The sequence below is a fragment of the Fringilla coelebs genome, assembly GCF_963513975.1.
Source record: "Fringilla coelebs genome assembly, chromosome: 1".
Taxonomy (NCBI): domain Eukaryota; kingdom Metazoa; phylum Chordata; class Aves; order Passeriformes; family Fringillidae; genus Fringilla; species Fringilla coelebs.
Genome location: NC_140028.1, coordinates 95,594,806 through 95,618,185, shown reverse-complemented (window position 1 = coordinate 95,618,185; position 23,380 = coordinate 95,594,806). Strand labels below are relative to the sequence as shown.

Genomic DNA, 23,380 nt, shown 5'->3' with positions numbered 1-23,380 from the left:
GCTTCTCCTGCTGCTCCTTCAGTGAGAAGGCTGGGGGTATGCCAGTTGGGAAGGGATACAGTCAGGATGCTGACCCCAGCTGACCCATGGTACATCCCATATCATATGGCATCACGCTCAGCATACAAATGTTGGGAAGGAGGAAGTGGGGGATATTCAGAGTGATCATCTTTTAAAGTCACTATTCTCCACGATGGAGCTCTACTTTTTTGGGCATGGCTGAACACCTGCCTGCCCATGGGATGGGGTAAATGACTTCCTCAGTTTGCTTGGCTTGTGTGAGTGATTTCTGCTTTTCTTATTGAATAGTTTTTACTCAACACATGAATTTTCTCACTCTTATCCTTCTGATTCTCTTCCCCATCCCACTGGTAGTAGAAACAGAGTGGCTACATGGGGCTTATTTTCCAGCTGGGGTTATTAAACAACAACACTGACACCATCACCACCTCTAGAGCTGCCCCCTAGACTGCTGGCTCACTCTCCAGCCCATGCCTCACCAATTTGGTGACAATGTGACTGGAGTCAAGTCCTTGCCTTGATCAAAGTATACTAACTACACCCCTTTACCCACAGTGTCAGTCATTTCATCAGAGAAAGCAATGAGGTAAATCAGGCATAACTGGTCCTCGGCAAGCTCATGCTGGTTGCTCCAAATCACCTTCTTGTCCTGTGTATTTTAAGAAAGGACTTCCAAAAGGATTTACTCCATAACCTCTCCAGGGACTGAGGTTATGCTGATTGGCCTGAACTTCAACTTTGCTCACTCTGTTTCTTCATGCATGGGCTTTATTCCTCCTGTCCCTGCTTCCGTTTCTTGTGTACCTCCTTCTCGTGGTCCAGCCCCGTCCGAAGCTCCATGTTTATTCTTGCTAGCCCGTTGCTGTGCTTCCTGACTTCCTGCACATGGGAATGAAACGTTCTTGTGCTCTGATGAAGCTGCCTTGAAGACCAACCAGCTCTCCTGAACACCTCTACTCTCCAGGGCAGCTTCCAGAGAGAAAATGCAGAGGCCAAGATCTGCCCTTCTGAAGTTCAGGTTTGTAATTCTGCTGTTAATCTTGATTATTCCTCTCAGTATCTTAAACTTTACCATCACCTGGTTGCTGCACATAAGGCTGCCTTGTCCTCTGTGTCTTAATCATCTTCTACTTCAATCCATGAAATCAAAACTGATATTTAACAATCTGGAAAATACTTGCCTGTTACTTAGTTTATTTAGTCAGTAAAATTAAGGCAGATTTCACATAGCTGCTTCTATAAATGAAAAGCTGGTAGTTTTAAATTATGGTGCAATAGGCTGACCTACAAAAAAAAAAAAAAAAAAACAAAAACCAAAACAACAACTGACTTCTACTCTAAGCCAGTAAAAGTTTGTGTTGCACACATGTGGAATAGGCCACAAAGTGTGGCAAATACCAAGCAAGCTGCTATGTATAGCACTGTGTATGACATCATGTAGCATTCTGTATCAGCTGGGAAATGAATCACTCACCACCTTATCTATAGGTTTTCATGTGATGTCCCGTAAAATGGTGTTTTTAAAATCCTAATCAGCAAACATCATTACAGGTACAAAATTTACCCATTATATATGCATAAAACAAGCCTGTGTTACAGCAAGTGAATTTAAAACCGTCTCCCTTCTCATATGCTATCACTGTTTTACTTTTAGAATTTATGCCTCTTGGCAGAAGAGAGAGAAGAGCTGCTTTGGTTTTTTAAATAAAAACCTTTTGAAGGACAAAGTGCAAATGGCAACATTACATTTGGCTCTTTAGGCAAAAAAGGCAATTGGCTCTTAATTTCAATTAAAATATAGATGTGGCAAAAAAGAGCACTTTCTGTTGAAACTTACCTACATTCCTACCTAAAAACGCACTGCTTCACAATTTGCCTGAGACTTACCAGAAAAGATTCTGCTCTACATATTGTTCTATATCCACTTAAAACTTATTTCCTGATGCAGGCATACTAAAGTACAAAAGTTAACTGTTATGCCTACTTCATGCATGAAGTAGGATTACAAAAATCCTTTTCTACCACTATCAAAAGAATGTCTCCAAGAGGGATGTAAAACACAGCTTGCAACTACTAGGTACTTCATTTATATATGAAGACCACTTCATACCTATTTAAGTACTTGAAAAAATTAAGAGACTTCGGTAAAAATCTCCATTAAAGACTATTTACTTCAGAGAAACCTCACAGACAGATATTTGTTTTGAATGAGCTCAGGTGTCATAGTACTAGTCCTTTCAAATACAAAAAAAAAGCAAGAAGCATCATACTTATTCAATACAAAGAAAAGACAGCAATTATATTACAGCTGACAAATGGGGAAAGCACATACTCATTCTTGCCAAGAGTTTTCTGGCCAGCTTCTCAGAGCAAACATTACCCATTACCCAAGTCTTGCAGCATGGTGAACTACTGCTGCATTAAGCTGTTCTCAGGTGGAAGTGCTCCTGCAGAGACCTGAGTGATCCAGGCTGTGGGAATCAGGCTAAAGAGCCAAGTGTGCAAGACAGTGAGGACAGTGCATGAGTGGCTCTGCTCAAAAATCAGGGCACAATAAAGTGTATTACGAAGATTCTCCATGGGAACAAAACCTTCTTTTCTCAAAAAGATGGAGGAGAGTTTACTGGGCTTTAAAATACATGGCTTCCTCAGCAACAAGAAAACATGTCAAAGCAACATCAGGGACTACTAATGGAATTTCAGAAGACAATTATGCTTCCACTTGATCTTTTACCAAGAATATTTTAGAGGGCAGGGAGTAAGGTATATTTACAAAGCTTCTGTAGCTTAATTAATCTTCAATAACAATCCAGTATAGAACCACAAAAATTTGTTTAAAATTTAACACATAGTAACATCAAAACAAACAAATGTTTCCATGGAGATGGCTACCTAAATAAATGCTCACAATGGATCCAAGGGCTGACGTCACCCAGGCCTGCCTGCAACCATAGTAACATGCCAGTGTAAACAGAAATATTTTTATTTTTCTATCTAATAATGTCATAGAATTAGCAGTTTTATGGCAGTGCTTAAAGCATATTCTTGCAGTGCTGAGTGGTAACACTTCTAAAATAAGAGCAGAGATATTTATATAGGGGCTATTACTATGACCATGTTAACTACATACAACAAGTGGAGTATGTGTACAGCATAGCTAACATATCAAATTTCCCAGAGCAGTTGTTGACCCTCAATAAACAAAGAAATTTAAGTTCCTAAGGCAACATGCCGGAATGCTGGTAAGAGCTCAGTAGCATCTATTATTCTTGGGTGTTCTGCTTTCCTTAATACAAAAATCCTGAAGTTCTTAGACTGCTGCGTCTCACCGTCTTGCTGGAATAAGAAGAATGCAGCCACATGTTGCTTTTCATACCAAACGCTGAACTCTTCAGTGCCCTTCTCCTCTGTCACCAATGACCTTGCTTTCTCCAAGGCAACAAGATTCACTAAATCCATACTTGCACTCTGCAAGCAAAATACAAGACACACAACCTACAAATTTTTGGAACTCCAGAAGCGTACCAGAAAAGAAACATTTAATGAAGAAATTTTCCAAGAAAGCAGGCAAGTGTGTCAGTGACTGCAAAAATGCCCATGGAATTCCCACTGTCATGAAAAACATCCATCTTCAAATACTATTGCATGCCTGCATATTGTATGTCTCTAAATTCAGTGGGTCCAGATTGCATTATTGCTTTTCATTAAAAAAATATAAAAGAAAGATGTCTATATAAGGCTCAGATAGTATGTGAAAAATTAATGCTTTGAATGATCTAATATTACTAAGATATTTATACTGAACTCTTACATTTTAGCAGACACCTGAGCTACAGGGAAATTGAAGATATTATCATAACAAAAGAAGTTGGAGTACTAGTTTTGGTCCTGTCACAAACACTATAGCTACAGTAATTTACGAAAACTACCTTGCCCACAGAATATGACTGTGACTTATTCTTTGTCTTCAAGTATGGCAGTGAATTTATGGACCAGTTAAAAAAATCACTTCCTAGGAAGTATTTTCAGGCTTTTTTTTTTTTAACAATCCCATAAGCTATTTTTTCTGAGAAGAGGTTGCTTCCTTTGCCATTTACAAAGAAAATGTTCTCCTGGTACCAATTAGCAGAAGGGACTTTTACATAACTTTAAGCAAGTAACTTTAGGCTAGCTTTGAAATTAAAATTTACCCTGCATCTGGTGTTACTGCTTTATGTAGTCCAAGGAACATATGAAGAAAGGGGTACAACAACTCAAGTTTTGACCATGAAACTACAAAAAAAGAAAGCTTACTGCATAATTACATTTACAGTTATGTACATTTCTGTTTGCTTTGGTGCATTTTTTAACAGATTTCATCCCATAAGATATAGTAGAACTTTTGTCATTCACTCTTCACAATTCCTTTTGCTCTTCCAAGTACAGGACTCATGGAAAGTTAATGACATTATAAGAGATAGCTTAATTGTATGCTTTATAACCTAAAAAATAAGAAAAGTTCACTCTTCATTACAGAAACTGCAGACTATTCCAACTGCATAAATGCAATCCAAATATTTGGCATAAATGCAGGTGTTTTAACTCTGCTCTCTAGGGAAGCAAATCATAAATATTCACACATATGGCTACTCTCATCGGCGGGCTTCAGCTTTTCACTTCAAGTAATTCCACTGCAAAATTCTTTTTCATTTCTTGTATTTTCTGAGCTAACAATTTTATCAAACATTAATGTGTATTACAATCCACCAAGTTGGAAGGACTTGTGGGACCCTACAAATTACTGTTACACAAAAATATTGGGGGGAGCAGGGGAGAGATCACCCAATTTAATAATTAAATAAAATTTAATATTTTCTTACCAAAGAATGCAATTCTAGCAATAATTCTTTCATGTCTACTACTGTGGATCCTTTGCATTACACTATTCCTTCTCTTATCCTCAAATACATATAAATGTTGCACTCATATGAAGGCCTTCAGTAGACCTTTTATGCAAGATAAACAAACTACCTTTCAGTCTGACCTGACATTCTCATGCATTCTAAACTTATTTTATTATTGGTAACAAAGGTTCAATGGAATTTCTTCAACCTTTATAACAACACTAAACTTAACTTCAAATGAACTAATCTCTGAAAGACAGACACGTAGGTCCCAGCTTTCAAGAAATATCACAGACTATTTAAAACTCTCAGAAGTTTTGTCCACCTGGTTTGGCAGAGGTGGAGAAGGGGTGTTAAGTCTACAAAAATGTTCATTGCCTCCGAGGTAAAATCTCTCCTGGAGCAGAGCAAGTTGCCAATTGGTGAATAAAACATTATCTTTCAGCAGCTCTTAAGTAAACATATCTCTTATTAATTTTCCTTGTTACTTTACCCTATCAGCAATGTTTAGTTCCTACCTATTTTGCCAGTATCTACTAGAGTAATAAATAAAGCCTGGGAAAGTTAGCAAGACAGCAAATGTGGGCTTTATACATAGTAACTCATAAATCCAAAGAACATTTCTATCAGATTAATTATTTTCTAGTGCCTGAACAACATGTGCCATTGTCATAAACTCTAAGTACAGCTTGCTAGAAAACAACCCTGCTAGTACAGTGGCTTCCCAGTAACAGAATCAGCAGAAAATATATTTGGAAGTTCTACCACAATGCTAGATGTAGTTGGGTATGGCAAACATTTTTTTTAATGTTTGTTGTGCTCCCTGGCCAGCCTACAGCTGCTAAAATCCACCAGCCCCATCCCACTGAACCATCACTTTGGCTGATCATAGGAATCCCAGGCTGAGGCTAATCTTGTGAGACACACTTTAGCTCAAGAGCCCAAAATCAAGAGTGATGCACAAAGCCTTCTGGTAACCATAAGGAGAATTCTTACTGAAGCATGGAAGCTGCACTTTGCACTTTTGGAGGGAATTGGAAATTCTTCTATAGTGGTTAAGGTTTTACATTTAACATAGATAAGAAAAAAACTTGGTTTGTCAAAAAACCACAGAGCTCTGCTGGGAAAAATCTGCTTGTCAAATAAAAATGAGTGCGAGTTTATTATGTGAGTATGCCTGCTTTGATGCATTACCAAAACTATCATTATCCTTGAGCTTAGGGTTAAATGTGAAGGAAAAGAGAAAGCAAGGAAAAACAGCTGTCTGAACATGTTCAAGAAATCCTGTATACCCAGCTTATGCTTAACCCTCCTAAGTTAAAGCATATTACTGACACTTAATTTCCTACAGCCATTAGATCTTCCCTTTTTAAAACTTAAAATATTATTTGTGAAATAAATGTGATCTAGACTAAAAAGAATTGCTGACACATGCACTCAGGAATAAAAATGTAAAAAAAACCACAAAACCCCAAGAGCTAAGAAAATGTGGAAGTATACTTACTGAAAGCCTACATTCAAAAAATACTGACCTTCCTAATAAGGACAGCAATTCTCAGCTCCCATATGCCACTTAAGCAATATAATTTAAAAATAAAATAACTTTAAAAGAGAAGAATATATAAAATATATGTTATAAGTATATGTACATGTTGAGGAATGAACAAAAAATGAAACAATTAAAACTAAGATACTTTTGCATTTGATACAGTTATCTACTAAGCTATTAAATACTGGAGTGCTGGTTTCGGCTAGAGTAGAGTTCATTTTCTTCACAGTGGCTGGTATGGGGCTGTATTTTGGATTTCTGCTGAGCACAGGTTTGATAATTTAGAGATGTTTTTGTTATTGCTGAGCAGGACTTGCACAGAGCCAAGGCCTTTTCCGCTTTCCATACTGCCATGCTGGCAAGGAATGTGGGGGTGCTTGGGAGGAGACCCAGCCAAGACAGGTGAAGTGACCCCAGCTGACCAGAGGGATATTCCAGACCACAGGACATCATGGTCAGTAAATAAAGTGGAGGGAGGAATGAGGAAGGGGGGACATTTGGAGTGATGGTGTTTGCATTCCCAGCTTGTTACATGTGATGGGGCCCTGCTCTGCTGGGGATGGCTGAACACCTGCCTGCCCATGGGAAGCACTGAATCAATTCCTGCTTTTCTTTTGCTTTTCCTATTAAACTGTCTTTATCTCACCTATGAGTTTTCCAGCTTGCACTCTAAATTCTCTCCCCAGTGCTGCTGGTGGGGGAGTGAGCAAGCAGCTGCATGGGACTTGGCCACTGGCTAAGGTTAAACCAGGACAACTGGACAGAGGAAAAGATGGTATGCCTCTTCCAAGAGAAATGACAACACTTAACAGTGGTCACAGGAGCGAGGTCTGAGAAACTGCTGAGCTAGCCCTCCCCCTCAAGGGCCAAAGACAGGATCATCCAAGCTGAGCTGGGAGCATTCAACAGCAGCAAGGGTATTTGCTAACATTTCCCAGGAGGCTCAGGTACCTGCCACCTTACAATTCACTGCTGCCCAATAGGATGGGATTCCTTCTGCCCCAGTCACCAAACCCAATGCTTCTTTATATCTGCTAATGCTGCACATCTGTTTATGCCATATCATGGGGTCATCCTGTCACTAAAGAGCCCAGAAACTGATATGAGGAAATAGCACTAAGATTATATTTATCTACAGGAAATAATAAAAGAAAATTTTAAGCTGATGAAAGTCATAGAAAATTTGAAAATATCATAGATCAAGAAAGAAACAAAACCCTACAACCTAAACATCCATTTCAAATAAGTCAGCTCTCAGATGGTATACCTAACTCCATTCAAGTAGGGACTGATAGAAGGACAAGAGGGTGGGAGTGTGCATATGTAGTGTTTTCAGTTATCTAGATAAGATCCCCAAGGAGAAAAGGAACAAAGAAAGAAATCAATCAAATAAACAAGGTCATTCTAGCTATATATGTTACACTGACAATTTTCAAGATTAAAGGTCTTTTCTTCTCTGCCTTCCTCCAGTTTGACGCAGTCTAAACGGTCAGTGCTTGTACCAAGATTTTCCAACTACCTTGTAAGCAATGCAGTTTGCATGTTCTCCCAGCATTACACCACAACAGTTGAGTGCACAAGCCAAATAAGTGTTCCTATAGGCTACAAGTACAATTAAGGGACCCCTTTAAAAAGTATATCCCTCAACACAATGATGTGTGAGACAATTTAAACAATTAGTATGGTAATAAAAAGCAGAAAAGACAAGACTATCATATCAGATGCCAGGAGAATACGAAAGGTGAAAATAATAAAATTCTACACATAAAGCAAAACCAAAAAAATTATTTGGGACTTCATACAGAACATGACATAACAGATTAATTCCTTGTTAACATATTTCCTTTAATATCTTCCCTTAGGTTTGACAAGTTTCTGACTAAGCCTGCCTAGGTTTTTAACTGGGGACAAAGTTACACTAAAGCTCCAGTCACAAAAATAAGATCAGATGACCAAGACAATCCTAATTCCTCATAGCCAAGGGTCACCATCAGTCTGGCATGGCCCTACACTTCAGACCTGAGGTGGTGTTGTGCTGTACATTATGACTGCTGTTAGAATACTGACTTTTAGTACATATCCCACCTTAGCCTCCATCCTCTGAGACCAAGCTTCGGCAAGATCATCCTGACATCCTGACTTCATTCAGATATCTTTCAGGAAATACTGACAGCACTTACTGCAGACCAGTTTATTGGAATAGCCTGCATGTATTCTGATCACATCATAGTCTTTGAATAGTATAATGCCCGTGAAACTGAAGTCAATTTAAGATAGTAGGTCAGAAGCTGAAAGCTGTATCTTCAGGTCAAGCAAGAAAATTTTGTAAAGGAATAAGAAAGAGATTGATTTTGTCAAACACTGTCTCACAACATCAGAAGCATCAGAAGGTAAATTTAGATGGTATCAATAAAACATGGTGGGGGGGAGGGTGGGGAAAGGGAACACAATAAAATTATGGCTAAAATGAACTTACTTGATTTTACTGAAGACGATGTCAACATCTGTGGTTGTCACATTCTTCCCATCTATGATATTGCAGTCCTTACATAGCTTTGACCAGTTCTTCCCATGCATTTCTTTTCCTGTGGCTCTTGTATCACCATGGACGGCAAATTTTCTAAAGGCCTCTTCCAGAGCACTTATTTCTCCTGCCGTAGCGCCCTCATGGGAGTTTGAGTCTGAGGATAACCGTTTTGCTGGTTTCGCCGATTTTTCAGCCATTGTGCTACAAGGAAAAGGAGGGTAAACTTATTGCATTAATTTGCACTAGATTACTCTCTGTCAATCTACACGCTAGAGTTCATGTCGCAACATATGAAATCTATAAGAAGAATAAAAATGGTCTATAAAGTCAGAAAGAACTCACTACCCTCACTACCCAGTCTAAACAGAGAACTATATAACTCTCTGCCCACCTGGGAAAAAAAATTCTAGTACATTTAAAAAAAAAAAAGGACAGCAAGAAACTAGGGACACAAAACTAGTTTCACCATCACTACATCAGCCATCAAAAGAACACTTAATATTTGCCTTTTTTTTTTTTTTCTTAAATGGCAATCATCATGGTCACTCTGTTATTTGAATAGAATATGTCCTTTACACTGTAGGCATTACTATGTACTTGGATTTCTGAAGGAAAAATAAACATCCTTTATTTTCTGGACTTCAACTTTTAATTTTTTTTTTTACTGAAAAATTAATATTTTTGAAACACAACAAAAATATTAATGTTAGAACCCTTATCTTACATTATGTAAGGGCTAACAAGTACAAGACAAGTATCCAGACCATTTATTTCTCAAGTTTATGCCCAAAGAATTGTAGCTGTGGAATTCATTGGAATGAACACATCCATGATGGAGGCATACTGAGAAGGGATGTCATTACTGCAGACAACAACTTTGAGACTACTCCAAATACATATAGTATAGGTTTGCCTTTTAAATGAAACCTTAAACTGTGCAATAGAATACTATTTTCAGGTGTCTTCACAAAAAAACCCACACCCTGAAGGGCCAGAAGCACATCATAGAAACCTTTATCTTCTGCCCATGCACTCTTGGCATGGCAGAGGTAAGAGGCACTAAAAAGCCTAGGCACTAAGAAGCCTAGCACAGGGCACACTGCCTGCCTGCCCCAACAAGCTGCACACAGACTGTCACCAATTTTTAACCCATAAAGAGATGGTTACAGTATCAGAAATCTGGCAAATGCTAGATAAGGGCTGGAAAGCCCATCATACTTACCCAGCCTTTCTTCTAAAGCCCCAGCTGTAGGTGGGATGTGATTAACATAGGCAGAGATGGGTAGGTATTTCTAGTTAAGGTTTTATTTCCTCATCAGATAGGAAGCTCTTTTGGCTTATATACTGTACATCAGTACAAATGCCTCAGCAAGGGAAAGGATTCTAAAATTCTATTTCTTCCTATATTCTTTAAATTCTGACACTCAAACAACCATGAGGATAGGTTGTTTGTCTTCCCTGCACACTGTAACAGAACTAAGCATAGCTACTTGCTACACAGCAGTTATTGTCGAGGTTTTTGATTAGAAAGAATCTTTTAATTAAAAACATACTAAAAGGACCTCTGTCCTTCACACTTGAGCAAAGACAGCATGGCCAAAGCACTACTGCCTTTTTTGAAAACATGTAAATGCTTAAAGCCCTTGCTGTATCTTAAACCAGGGGATCCTTCTGTTTTGTTTACACAGACAGCACAAGTTTTGGCCAACAAACCAAAAAGCTAAACTAAATTATTATGACAGAAATTTACTAACTGTAGCCTGAGAATTGTATGTGCACCTATGACTTAAAAAGTGAAGCACAGAAGGGGAAAACGAGTTTGAAAATGTCAAGTTCATTAAAAAGTTTAAAAAGTAACCAATTCCCATTTCTATTTCATTTGCATCCTGCCTACTGTCCAAAGAGGAATTTTACCTTAAAAACCTTATATGAAAGCATCCCAAAACACTGAAACTCTAAAACGAAAAGCTTGCACAGTAAACTGAAAGCTACTGCAAACATTAAGACACACATATCTTTACCAAAATGTGTCTAGATCAAATCTTCTGTTTCATCAGGCTACATTCTTTTGCCACCAAAACAATAGTAAAAGAAAATAAGGAAAAACCCCCAAAAAATACTTTTGACATAACATATACAACAGAGTATTTCATTAACAATCAGATCATGAAGATCTGTGATGTACCTCTACATTCAAGGAAGCTTGACTTCCAAAAGCAGAAGTCTCTTCTAAGCTTGTAGCATTTCAAATCAACTGGAGCTGAAACACAGAGCCAGAAATTTTCCAAGCCCATACTAACTGGCTAGAGAAAGAGAGTACAGATCAGCAAAAAACAAAGCCTGTGTAGGATATTAAAAACTAAATTTACCTTCGTATGCAAGAAACAGGACAGGAAAAGGCGGAAATTTGCAATGGTAAAGTATGTACAGTTTGCATCAGTTTGTAATTTTATCTTGTGGCAAATAAATTTTCCAAGAAATTTTCAGGGATAGCTCCTGCTTGCTCTTAGCAATTCTCTTAAGAAGCTATACTCAGAGTGAGTATCTTTAAAAGATACAACCATAGCACAGTTTACAAGCTATAAACACAAAAACATCTGCATCACTCTGTCTCATCTGAAATTGGAAAATATAACCACATGCCTACATTTTTAAGTATCTCTTGAACAAAATCTTTCCTTAGCCAGTGTCTGTGCCTTGCTGGCCAATTTTGCTTAATGCTTTGTTGCGTATAACCATAAATCAACTTTGCACAGCACAGCAGAATCCTGTTTTACTATCTTATACAGTCTTTAATACTATAGCTGTATCAACTGAAAGAATTTTTTACTTACTTTCAGTAGCTAATAAATTTAAACTTCATAAACTTGCTATAGGAAAAATGCTCAGCAACATATTTGGCCTTCAGAAAGATAGTTCCATATTAACTTCTATCACTCATTAATAAATGAGCTTTGTATTGGGGTTTTTTGAGTAGTTCTGGACCTGGCAGAACAGACACACTACAGAAAAGGCTTTAGTTTTGAATGGTGAAGTCTGGTATGCAAAACACACTCATTTCAAATAAATCCTCGCCATCTAAAGCGGAAAGTCAAGGAGAGATTAAAACCAGAGCTCTGCAGTGGTTGCCAAATATTATTATGAACACTCCTTGTTGAATCATAATTACAGTTTACTTGTTAAAATCCTATGAAATAGCATGAAATATATATTAAAAAAAAACAAACCTAGATTTATGAAAAAATTATCTAGTCTCAATTTAAACTTTTCTTTCTTAACACTACAAACAACACTGTGTGACGAGAACTATATTTGTTAAAATACTATAATTAGAAGGTAAAGAACTGCACGACACAGGATATGAAATTACACTTTGAATGGGGCCAGCTCCTTTAATTTTTTTTTGCGATTAGAGATAAGGAAGGAGATCATGTCGTGTTGAAGAAAGGATCTCTCAAACAGAAATAAAGAATAACCTGTTGGACAAAAATTCAAGATCAAATGCTGTTCTGAGTCTTCCTTACCCTTTTTCGCTGGACAAAGGAATCAAAAGGTGCTTGGTAGATTCTGCTAGAAGTAGAAATTATGAGTAATTTGGGGCAGGGCCACAGTAAGAAGATAAGTGAAAGACGAAAGAAAGTGATTACTCTAGAATATCAAATATAAAACAGTAAAACAAAATCAAGCCACTGTTCAAAAGTGTGAGCTGTGTAGATGTTGACTACAACAACTACAACTAACCAAAGAAATGCCTTTCATCACCATCCAGAAAGTCTAATATGTATACAGTTAGACAATACCAATTTCCAGCAGAAAGAAGGTGGGACTAGCCACCAATACAATCCTCTCCAAATACTGCATGTTCCAGCCAAGCAGGTCCACATCACCAAAAGCAGCCAGATAAGACAGAGGTACAAGCAGATGCTAGAGTTTAGGAGGTTTGCAAAAGAATAACTATCCTCAAAAAAAAACAAAACAGAGTTTCAGAAGCCCACAGAATACTTAGATAGTTAGGTGCTGTGTTCTGAACTGCTAGGGTCTGTGTCCTTCAGTAGCATTAAAAAACAGTTCTTGTCCCGTCCCTCACTCCGCAACAGGTAAATAATACAGCACGTTACACAGTGAATAAGCCAGGGATCAAACTAACTCATGTTAACTGATGCCAGCCACTCACTTCATTACTATCTTATGCCAAATAGACTGAAAGTGCAGATCTGTGTTCTCAGCCCATGCCTAAGCAACTAGAAATATCATCAAATATCATCAAACTTCCTTTTAGCCAGAGACTAGAATATATACTCACCTGCAGACAGACAGGTGGGAGGCCTCCACTAGAGAAAGTCACTTATTAACCTGGATTAAAAGAAGTAAATGTTTCTGTGAATTTCAGTTGTCAATTTCTAGAGCTGTGTGAATACCCAAAGCCTCAGTACTAACCAACTGCCAACTCTGCAGAAGGACTTATATTAATTTACACTCTTTCACTTATCCACACCCTCTCCAGGTGTCAAGAAACTTCAGGAAATCTGGTATAGCATTGATTTAAATTTGTGGGAATTGCTCTTACAAGTAATCCATCTCTCAGCAAAAAGGAAGACTTACTAAGTCCCAGAGTATTTTTCCAACAATTTCAGGAGCTTATGCAACTCTGAATATGCATGTGTCCTAACAGGTCAGAATTCATCACAGCACCTTCACTGCCCCATACCTGACAACTAATTCATGGCTTATTTGCTCAGCAGAAAGCTTAGTATTTATAAAGCAAATTATCATCACTGCCCTGCCATGGATAGAGAAACCAAAGGAGAGGGACAAAGAAACATGTCTATTCTGTTCTGCAGTATTCAGAACATCATGAGGACCCTGGGACCCATATTTTACCCTTCTTTAATTATTAAGGTCACATAAAGCAGATACATGAGTGTAATGACTACTCTAAGAGCCAACATTCTCTGACTTGATAAAGGAAATAAAAATATATTCTCACTAGCTGCAAATCTATTAAACCCCTTTAGGATGTCCACATCAAAATAACTTTTCTAAAAAAAAAAAAAATATATATATATACACACACACATACACACAGAATCACTAGGTTGGGAAGAGACCTTCAAGATCATTGAGCCCAACCCATGCCCTAACACCTCAACTAAACCATGGCACCAAGTGCCACATCCAGTCTTTTTTTAAACACACCCAGCGATGGTGACTCCATCACCTCCCCAGGCACAACATTTCAGTATTTTATCACTCTTTCAATGAAAAACTTTTTCCTAATATCCAACCTATATTTCCCTTGGTACAGCTTAAGATTGATACACATTTCAGCAGGATACAAAAATCTGAATGCCTATTTTTTGGTGCTTTTTCATGTATTTTTTCATGTGCTTTATCTAGCTCACCTCTAATAGCTTTCATCAGCAGGAAGTTTTAAACAGTGTTAAAAAACAGTTTTAATGGAAGTCATCTCACAACATCAACTGCCACAGAAACAAATATGAGTGTAACTGTCTGAGACAGAACAACAAACTAGAACATTGCAGCATTATTACCACCTCAGATACATTCATGTTAATGGAAAAGGCAGTGTATTTTAAAACTGTTTGTGCTTTAGAATACTTATCAACCAAGAATTTGCTAAAACGAGGCCAAAAGTCTAGTGTGAATTAAGGGAAGCTTCCAATGCACACTTTTAAACAGCAGAGTCATTCAAGAATCAAGCAGACCTCTGACTGCTAAGACTGATGAATTTTCAGAATCCGACAGCACAATGGCACAGCTGCAATGCAATAATGGTACTGCCAGCATCTCCTCTTTCCTGTAACACTCACCTTTGCCCAGGCCAGCCTTATTTCTCAGTGTAATACCCGCAACACGACAACACAAAGTTATGTTTACACTGAGCATCAAGGCCATCATCTAGCCAGTAACCAAAGTCTGCAGTGCAAATTCCTCAGGCTCCTACAACCTAAAATGCACTATCTGCTCAGGGTCCCAGTCTTAGCCCTGATATCTCCCTAAAATCTTAATCCTTTCTACCCTACGGCCCAGACAACTAATTTATATGTTCAGTGTTACCTGTTTCTACCTTCCATTCTCCTGCTCATTTTTCCTGCCCACCAAATTTCAGTAAGCATGCAGGTGCTTATGGCGCAATTTTTATCAGAATCTGTTACTGCACTGTTGGTAAAACTCATCCAATGCACCACAAGCAGTTGTCATCCAAAATTTCTTAAGACCTTCTAGCCAATCCAAGTAAAAAAGAAGGTAACTTTCAAATGAGCACAAGAGGTGTTATTTTTATGAGTAAATTGAATGCATAATGAATTATGAAACTGTGCAAGGCATTTGAATTTGTCTGACTGCATCTGGTTTATTTTAATACTTGATCCATCTTCCCCTTGTTATAAAACTTAACCAAATTGCAATGAAAGGGAATTCTCATTTATTTTCTCTCTGTAATTATTTATGCCAAATAAAAACAGCGGAGACAAAGTCCAGCAGATGGAATCTTTTTCCCACATTTTTGCATAAACATTCAAGCTTAGGGAAGGACAAACAGATGGAGAAATGCAACATCCTCCTAATAAAAAGCAATGCTTTAGACCACTCTTAAAGCATCCTTCACAGCTACCTGCAGGAATCAGAGGTAAAGCATTTCTCGTCAGAGATCTTCTCTGGTTATATTTCTCCACATGTGATGCTGAAGTGAATGACAGCCATCCATTTTCCCTAGCATACAACACAAAAGGCAAATGAGCAGAGACTACTGCAAAACAAGGAAAGCTAACAGTTCTATCTACAGTTAAAGCCATATTTACCTAAAGAAAATTAAATCCTTTTGCAGGCTTTATGAAGAACTGCATGGCTGAACCTCGAGTTCTCTTAACAATATATATGAATTTAGCACTACGGACAAGGGCAAGGCTGGCCAGATCATGCAGATACATTTAGACCTTCAGCAGCACACACAGAGTAACAGAAAAGGTACCTACTTAAGCTGTCCAATGTTTTTCCTCACCAAAACAGTATTTCAGACTGTGAACATATGCCATCACATATGCCATTAAAGGATCTAACTTAGAAAACATATTATCCAGCACAAAGATTATTTTGACTGCTGACAAATTATTGTTACTGTTGTATTTCTAAAAACTATTGCTGTTCAGCTACTTACTTCTACAATGTTGCTTGAGATACAAACCTAAGTTTAGTTCTTAGTAAATTACACTCCTCCATTTCAAAGAACCACTTCATAAATATCACCTCTTCATATAAACAAAGCATCTGTACACAGACACACAAACCTTTATCAGCAACAGATCCATTGCAACTGACTTATTTCAAAAAACATGACAACACTCAAAAGTACACAAAAATTCTCTATCTAGCTAATTCTTATTAATTACCTCCACAATAGCTCCTGTAATACCACCATGTCACTTACACAAGGTTTTAACTATGAAGGTAAAAGCATAAATAAGGCATCCACAACATAGTCAAGTACTGGCAAACCCATATTATGGTGTTTTTTTTTTTTTTTTTCATTATGCATTCAAAGTCCATTTGGGAGTTTCACTTTCTAAGTACTCCCCTAAGTTCTGCCAGGCTACTGTCATTGGTAGATGAATAATCTGGACGCAAACATTCTGCAGTTTCATACACAGGCAAGGATACAAGCCAGTGTCTAGAACCGCCTTCACAGGAGAAAGTGAATATGACACCAACCAAAGAACACCAAAAGAGGAGACTCAAGTGTTTAGATGAGGCATTTTTTCATGGTGTATCAAAAAAAGACTTCAAATCACAGGTCCAAAAAGAGTGGAAGACAACAGCTGCTCTCCACAGTAGTCATACCATTAATTTACAGCTCCAAACAACATGCTGGGCCTGTCATCACTTTAGGATTAGTTGAGTACAGGTTCCACTACAATTGTAGAGCTTGCTTAGCCTCACTTCTTCACACACTCTACATTGTATCTTCCCACCACCCCCAGCCGGACCAGACTTTACTTGGAACTTCCACAGAACCTGTACAAAATACTTCTGGAAGAGCCATGAGAAACCAAGATCCATTCCATGAAAGCTGATCAAAGATTGTACAGAAAGGGCACTTCAAACTCCATTAAGATGGGGGACTTTGAGTACCACCCATAAGTAAAAGCATCTTTTATTGACAGCGACAGAATTAAATCTAAGAAAAACTGAGCTAACAGAGACTCAAAAGCACTGTAAGATTTTGTAGTCACAAAGCACCACCTCTGATCAAAGAAAGGAAGATGATACAAGAGATGCAAAATCATGAGACAGGATGGTTTATCATAAGACACTTTACAAATTACATTGGTGGAATTCCTGAGAGATCCAAATACCTCTGCAGAGAAACTGAATCACCTACTAAATGGCTCTTTACTACCAAAGATATCAAAAAACCCAGCAGTTGAAAATTCAGGCAATGCCAGTGCAAATTAGAAACATGACTTCCTTATGAAGAGACAATCAACCATATCAGGTACTAAAGGTAACTCCCAAGAACAGCTGCAAATACTTCACATCCTCATGTCCACACATTACACTGCCTTTAATACAGGAGATCTATTTAGTCAAGTATCTCTGAAAGACAGACTTTTACCAAATCTAGGTTATTGCTCTCAGATAACTAACTCAATATAACCAATACATGAATCAGGCTAGACCATCTAAAGATCCCTTATGTTCTTAAAATCTGCAACTTCACTTTTGTCTGAATCCACAAAAATAAACTAACCATTAAGTACAGATTTTTTGCAACCACCCACAGCCTGGTCCAAAATAAGAAGGGAAGTACTTAATTTGCTAAATCAGTAAGTTCTTTCACATCTATAAGAGCTTCTAAGATTAAATGTTTGGGTACTACTCCTTCCAACACTCAAATCAGAAGAGACAGGCCGAAGCAGGTTTTTAAATTAAACAGTGTCATCAACAATGTAAAAATAATTTTGTGAGCAAGACATTTTAGCACTTTCACTACTACTGCAAGAATTTTCTTAGCATTGATCCATTTAAGAATTTGAAGTAGGACTGCAACCCTCAGAGACTCAAGCAAAAACTGTTACCTCATTGATTTGTTTTTCAAGTTTCTTCGTGCTCATTTTGTCAAATGCTGCCAATATATAAACACTGACACAGAAGCGTATTCCTGAGATTAGCCAAACTGAGCAAAAATTAACCTAATATGATTATTTCAAACAGTAACACTGCAGATTCATTTTTATCATTTCATCAGCCACATAATGCATTGAACCTTTGATCTGTAAACTCTTGGTTGCCACCTCCTGGGTTTCCATCCAGGACAAGGTAAACTCATACCACAAAGGCAGGACACTATGAGGCAGGAGAAGGTTGAGGAGGAAGAGAAAGAGGGAACCTTAAAACAACTAGCAAGAGTAAGAGCCTAAGCTTCTCCACAGCTGCCTCCGAGTCCTGACAGAGTTAAGAATCCCTCTTAGCAGCAACAAAGCGAATTGCCCACCCACCACATGTAACAACTAACAATAAAGAAAAACTTCCCAACTGTTTTGATGGACATACCACTGTGAGCCAAGAAAACTGAGTAGCAGAGAACCAGTCTGTTCTGCTCTGTCAGCACTTGAGATACACCCACTCAGGAAGAGTGTCCTGAAACCTGAGCAGGATACACACACTTGTCCTCTAACACATGTACAGCCCTGGGTACTTAAAGACCATATTTTTATAGGGGTATTTTACCAGTAACATCCTTTCACTGTACAGTTCTTTTCATCACTATTTCAAAGTACCCCAAAAAACAGCCAACAATGAAAAGGGAAATTCTTGCAATACTTCTATGTATGGGCAATTTGGGGTGGGCAAAGTGATGCATTCCCTCAGAAATGCCTTTTAGCTGAAGGTACAGTTATTATTATGTATTTGGGGGGGGTGTTAGGCACATGAGGGGGATGAGACGAAGAAAGAGCTAGAATAGCTTACAGAAGATACTGAGGAAAAGGAAAAACAACATGAAATACAGGAAAACCATTTTTTTCCTGTACAACTGAAATTTGAAATGAAAACTCCATTTCAAAATTTTAAAATATACCTTGGATTTTAAAAAACTGTAAAAATTAGACAGTCCGAAGAGAAAATTTTTCATATTGGGCTGATGTAGATTGTTTACCTTAGTTTTCAGCATTTAGTCAAGTTAGATGCATTTCAAAATCCCCCAAACCCAAGCCATTCTCATCTCCCAAGGACAACCCTCAGAGAACAGTGGCAGTCTTACATTATGTTCTACAATTCCCATTGCTCTTACATGAGAATGAGAAAGTACACAGCTGGATAGGGCACACACATACCAATGTATCCTTCTTAACATCACCTTGATTTCTCTTTTGCACCACTCACAGTTCTTTGTTCTTTATTTTAGATCATATTTAGGGGGGCATGCCCAAGTTTTTGTTCCATTATACTGGACATAACACATTAGTAAAGGTCCCCGACCACAGCTTCCAGACACTATGGCAATGCAAACAGTAAGCAAAATATTTCCTTTCAACTAACTGGCAGAGACTTCTAGAAGTACTTATGCCAAACAGTAGTCATGCCAGTATGGCAGAGCAACAGCAGGTGTGGAAATTATATACCTGCATTTAATTTCAGTTAGGCACAGCATGAAAATAGGTTTCAGGGGGAAGACAAAAAAAAGCTTTGCTGCTTGCTGAAGAGAATCCATTCCATTTATCCAAGCCTACAATCAGTATGCATGTACAAATAAAAAAGGACAATCATTCATCATTGAATGACTGACTACGCCACAGAATGACTCTTCTTGATGTAATATATCAAATATATACAATAATATGTAAACATAGATAGATGCTTGTTAGTACGGTCACATCCTCACACTGGAGACTTACATAATTAAAGTGAATAAAGCAAGAAAAACATCTGATATTATTTTATTTTGTGTTTTAATTTATCACCTGAAAGCAAGTTATCAAGGTTAAGCATTGCATGGCTTATTCTCTGAAGTGCTATGAGATACATTGAGTACAATTAATTGCTTTTACCTATAATGAGAATACTTACCTTAACATAAATTGACATAACAGACTGCCTCACTCCTTGAAAGACCCTTATTTTATTTTTTCAAATGAAGCTCAAGATACAGAAAGCAAAAATACCTTCTACCAAAAATACCAAATACCAAAATAATATAAAAATACCAAATACCAAAACCCCTACAATCACAGCTGCCTCCGGAAAGTAACTGGAATGAATGTATCTACTATAAAAATTAAATTAAAAGACCTGTTTTTTTCACCACAGTCAAGCCACAGATTAAATATGACACAGAAAGAACTACTTGCTGGATGTATATTTCCATTTATAAATATCTTTTCTTAGATTTACAAGGGTCAAGTGCAAGCATTGCAGGAGATTCCTATGTGAACTTTATCTGCAATTTGATCCTTGCATAGCATGCTGTCTAAGCATTACACTGTACTATAATTTAATACTGGACATCCACTTCAACAGTTACAAATGATGCACTATTTAAAAGCATATAACTGTGACCCAGAAATGTACAAAGGCATTCAAAATACAATTTTATTTTGGACTGGGGAGATGAAAGGTCGAGTTGGGATATGGTCTCTAAAAACATAAAGAAGTGGCTCATCACTAAAGGATTAAAAAACATGGCCATTGCCATTTAAAAAATAAGTTGCACAGGTTTGATAAACAGTGATGCTATTTTAAGCCTAAGACTATGAAAATGTATAAGCATCTCTTTGGTTTTCCCCAAAGTTTTCACAGCACTAGAGGGGAAAAAAACCCATACCTTAATGTTTTACTACCATGCTAACCCTTTCCAACCTGCATAAAGCATGCTATTTAATGATGCTAGCAGAGAAAACAGCGGGATGGCTCAGTAAAAGACAGTCTCACATCATGTGTTTCATTTCAGGCTGGGGCTTTGGTTTGCTCCTCCTCTTTCTTTTCTTCAATAAACATGAGGAGTTATGCAACCCTCTGTAAAACCGAAAAAAATCTGTCCCCTCCCAAACCTGCCCTGTGTAGAGCCTGCAAAACACGAACAGGGAAACTGGTTGTCAGCAGCATCTCCTACACGATTTGAAGCTGTCAGTGTTTAAGATGCTACTCACACGTGCGTTCGGCACCTTGTAGCATACACCCAACTTCCCCTTGGAATAATTTCACCAATGTACAAGAGTTTTTACCCAGGACTGGAGAAATATTTTACACCGATGGTGATCTGGCAGAGGAGGGGTTGTATTTATTTTCAAACGAGCTAGCCGGGTTTACAGATTAAAACGCAGGATTTTGTACATGGCTGTATACCTACGGGTATTACCCCGCAGGCGCTAAATGGTCTCCCACACCTGATGCTGGTTTTGTGGAGCACGCTATACAGCATCTGCTCTTGAAGACGAAGCCCCTCCAGCTACCGCTTGGGGATTTCAAGACAAAAAAAAAAAAAAAAAAAAAAAAAAAAGAAAAGAAAAGGCAAGTAGGCAATTAGCCTCTCCGCATCGGTCTCCATAAAAGGGGGCCGCTGCCTCTACACGAGGGCATGAAGCAGCAGCAGCGTCGGCCGAAGCTTTGTTGTTGACTGCGGCGCAATTGGTGTGCGCGCAAGGTGGCTCCTTCCCGGCTCCTCCGGGAGCCGCCCGCGGGCGCAGCGCGGGGCTCGCCAGCTGCCCGCAGCCAGCCTCCCGCATCGCCCAGCCACCGACCTGCTGCCGCCGCGCCGCCGGGAGCCGGGAAGCCGCCCGGGTCCCACGGTGGCTGCGCCCGCGCGTACCTCCTCGATGGCCATCGGGGGATGCGGCTGCGGAGCCCATCCCCACGGCAGGGAAAGGCGCGCAGCTCCTCGCCAAGCCCCGCTGCTCGCCGGTCCCCGGTTCCCGGAGGGGAGCGCAGAGCATCGCGGGGACTACACGGAGGTGAATCCCAAGGAGGGACGCGGCGCCGCCGCCCGCAGCCCCCCACGGGCGTTACATAACGACGGCGGCGGCCGCGCCGGGCTGGGCTCGGGCGCCCCTCCGGTCGGGGCCGGCACCGGGAGGGGGCACCGGAGCCGTCAGACCCCCGGCAGCGCCCCTGCCGCCCCCTCCCCTCGCGCCATCGGCAGCCGAGCTGCGATGGATTAGCGGCGCGATGGGTAGGAGGGAGCGGGCACTGCACACGACACGCACCCCACCCACCCACCCCCGGCGGAGCGGTGCTCGGCCGGCCCGGGAGCGGCGCCCGCACACTCACCGCCGGCTGCGGAGGGCGGCAGGTCTGGCGGGGCTGGCCGGGCTCCGTGCGGCGCGCTCGGCGGCAGCCGCGGGTGTCCGCAGCCGGCGCGGCCGTTGCAGCGGCACCGCCCCCCCCGCGCGGGCATTGGCGGGCGCGCGGCGCCGCCCGCCCGCCGCGAGCGCCCATAGGCGGCGCGCGCCGTCCGGCCGGGGCCGCGCCCGGCCCGCGGGGCGGCTGAGGGGCTGCGCGGCCGGCGCTGCCTTACATGGCCCGCTGGCGCGGCCGCGCTGCCGCCCGTCCCGGCCCGGCCCGGCCCGTCCCGTTCCCACCGTTATTCCTGCCATCCCCGTTTGCCCCGTCGCCCGAAACGCGCCGGCAGGTGCGCTGCTGTTCGCGCATCCTGTGCCTCCCGCCGCCGGTGCACCGAGCGGTACCGGTCTCTCCTCTGCGTCCTGCCGCGGCCTGGCAGGTCTGGGCGTGAGGGGGCCCTCGGCTGTGCTTGGAACTGCGATCGTCGATGTAAATGAACGCCGTGTGAAAGACTGGGCTGTGTGGTGCAGCGGGCGCTCAGTAAAAGCCTCACCTTCCCTTAGCTTGCTTCTCGCCTGGGAGCAGCCTGAGGCCGGCACAGCGGAGCGGCGCAGCCACAAACCTACTGTAGAGCAACCCCATCCAAGCCCTGGAGCACAGACACAGTCCAGGAGTCATCAGGAATCTAGTCAGCCGTTACGCACCCTCATCTGTGAATTTGTAACCAGAGTCCAATGACCCTGCAGAGAATCCTTGGTGGATTTTAACTTGATTTCTGCTGTGCTGAAATGAAGTTAAAACAACCGACCCACAGTCGTGAGGGATGGAGAGCAAAATGCTAATGTGCAATGGATTCTCAATTTTTCAAATGCAAGAGATATATATGGCTAATTTTTTAATTAGTTATATACCTATATTTGCCTCAGGATACAGAATAGTTTACAAACTATTGTAAAATTAGCTTATAAACTCTGATTTCAGTAACTCAGGGCAATTATTGAAATGACCCAAAATGTCATAAAGGGACTTGAAAGGACCCTCCATGTTAGGGTTGAGTTTGGCTGTAGTATGAGTGAAGATTTTGTGCTAGTGTAGGGCACTCTCATA

At 40.2% G+C, this 23,380-nt stretch overlaps 1 protein-coding gene across 1 annotated transcript in view; it reads right to left on the bottom strand.

The window, feature by feature from the left end:
* The window catches only part of TPPP (tubulin polymerization promoting protein), a 62,791-nt gene extending 40,425 nt beyond the window's left edge, over positions 1-22,366 (bottom strand). Inside the window, exons 1-2 of the mRNA XM_084222623.1 lie at positions 22,262-22,366; positions 8,930-9,181 (exon numbers count right to left, since the gene is read on the bottom strand). Of these exons, the coding sequence (XP_084078749.1) occupies positions 8,930-9,177 (248 nt within the window). The 5' untranslated portion in view covers positions 9,178-9,181; positions 22,262-22,366. The remainder of the gene's footprint in view (positions 1-8,929; positions 9,182-22,261) is intronic.
* Between the last annotated feature and the right edge of the window lie 1,014 nt (positions 22,367-23,380).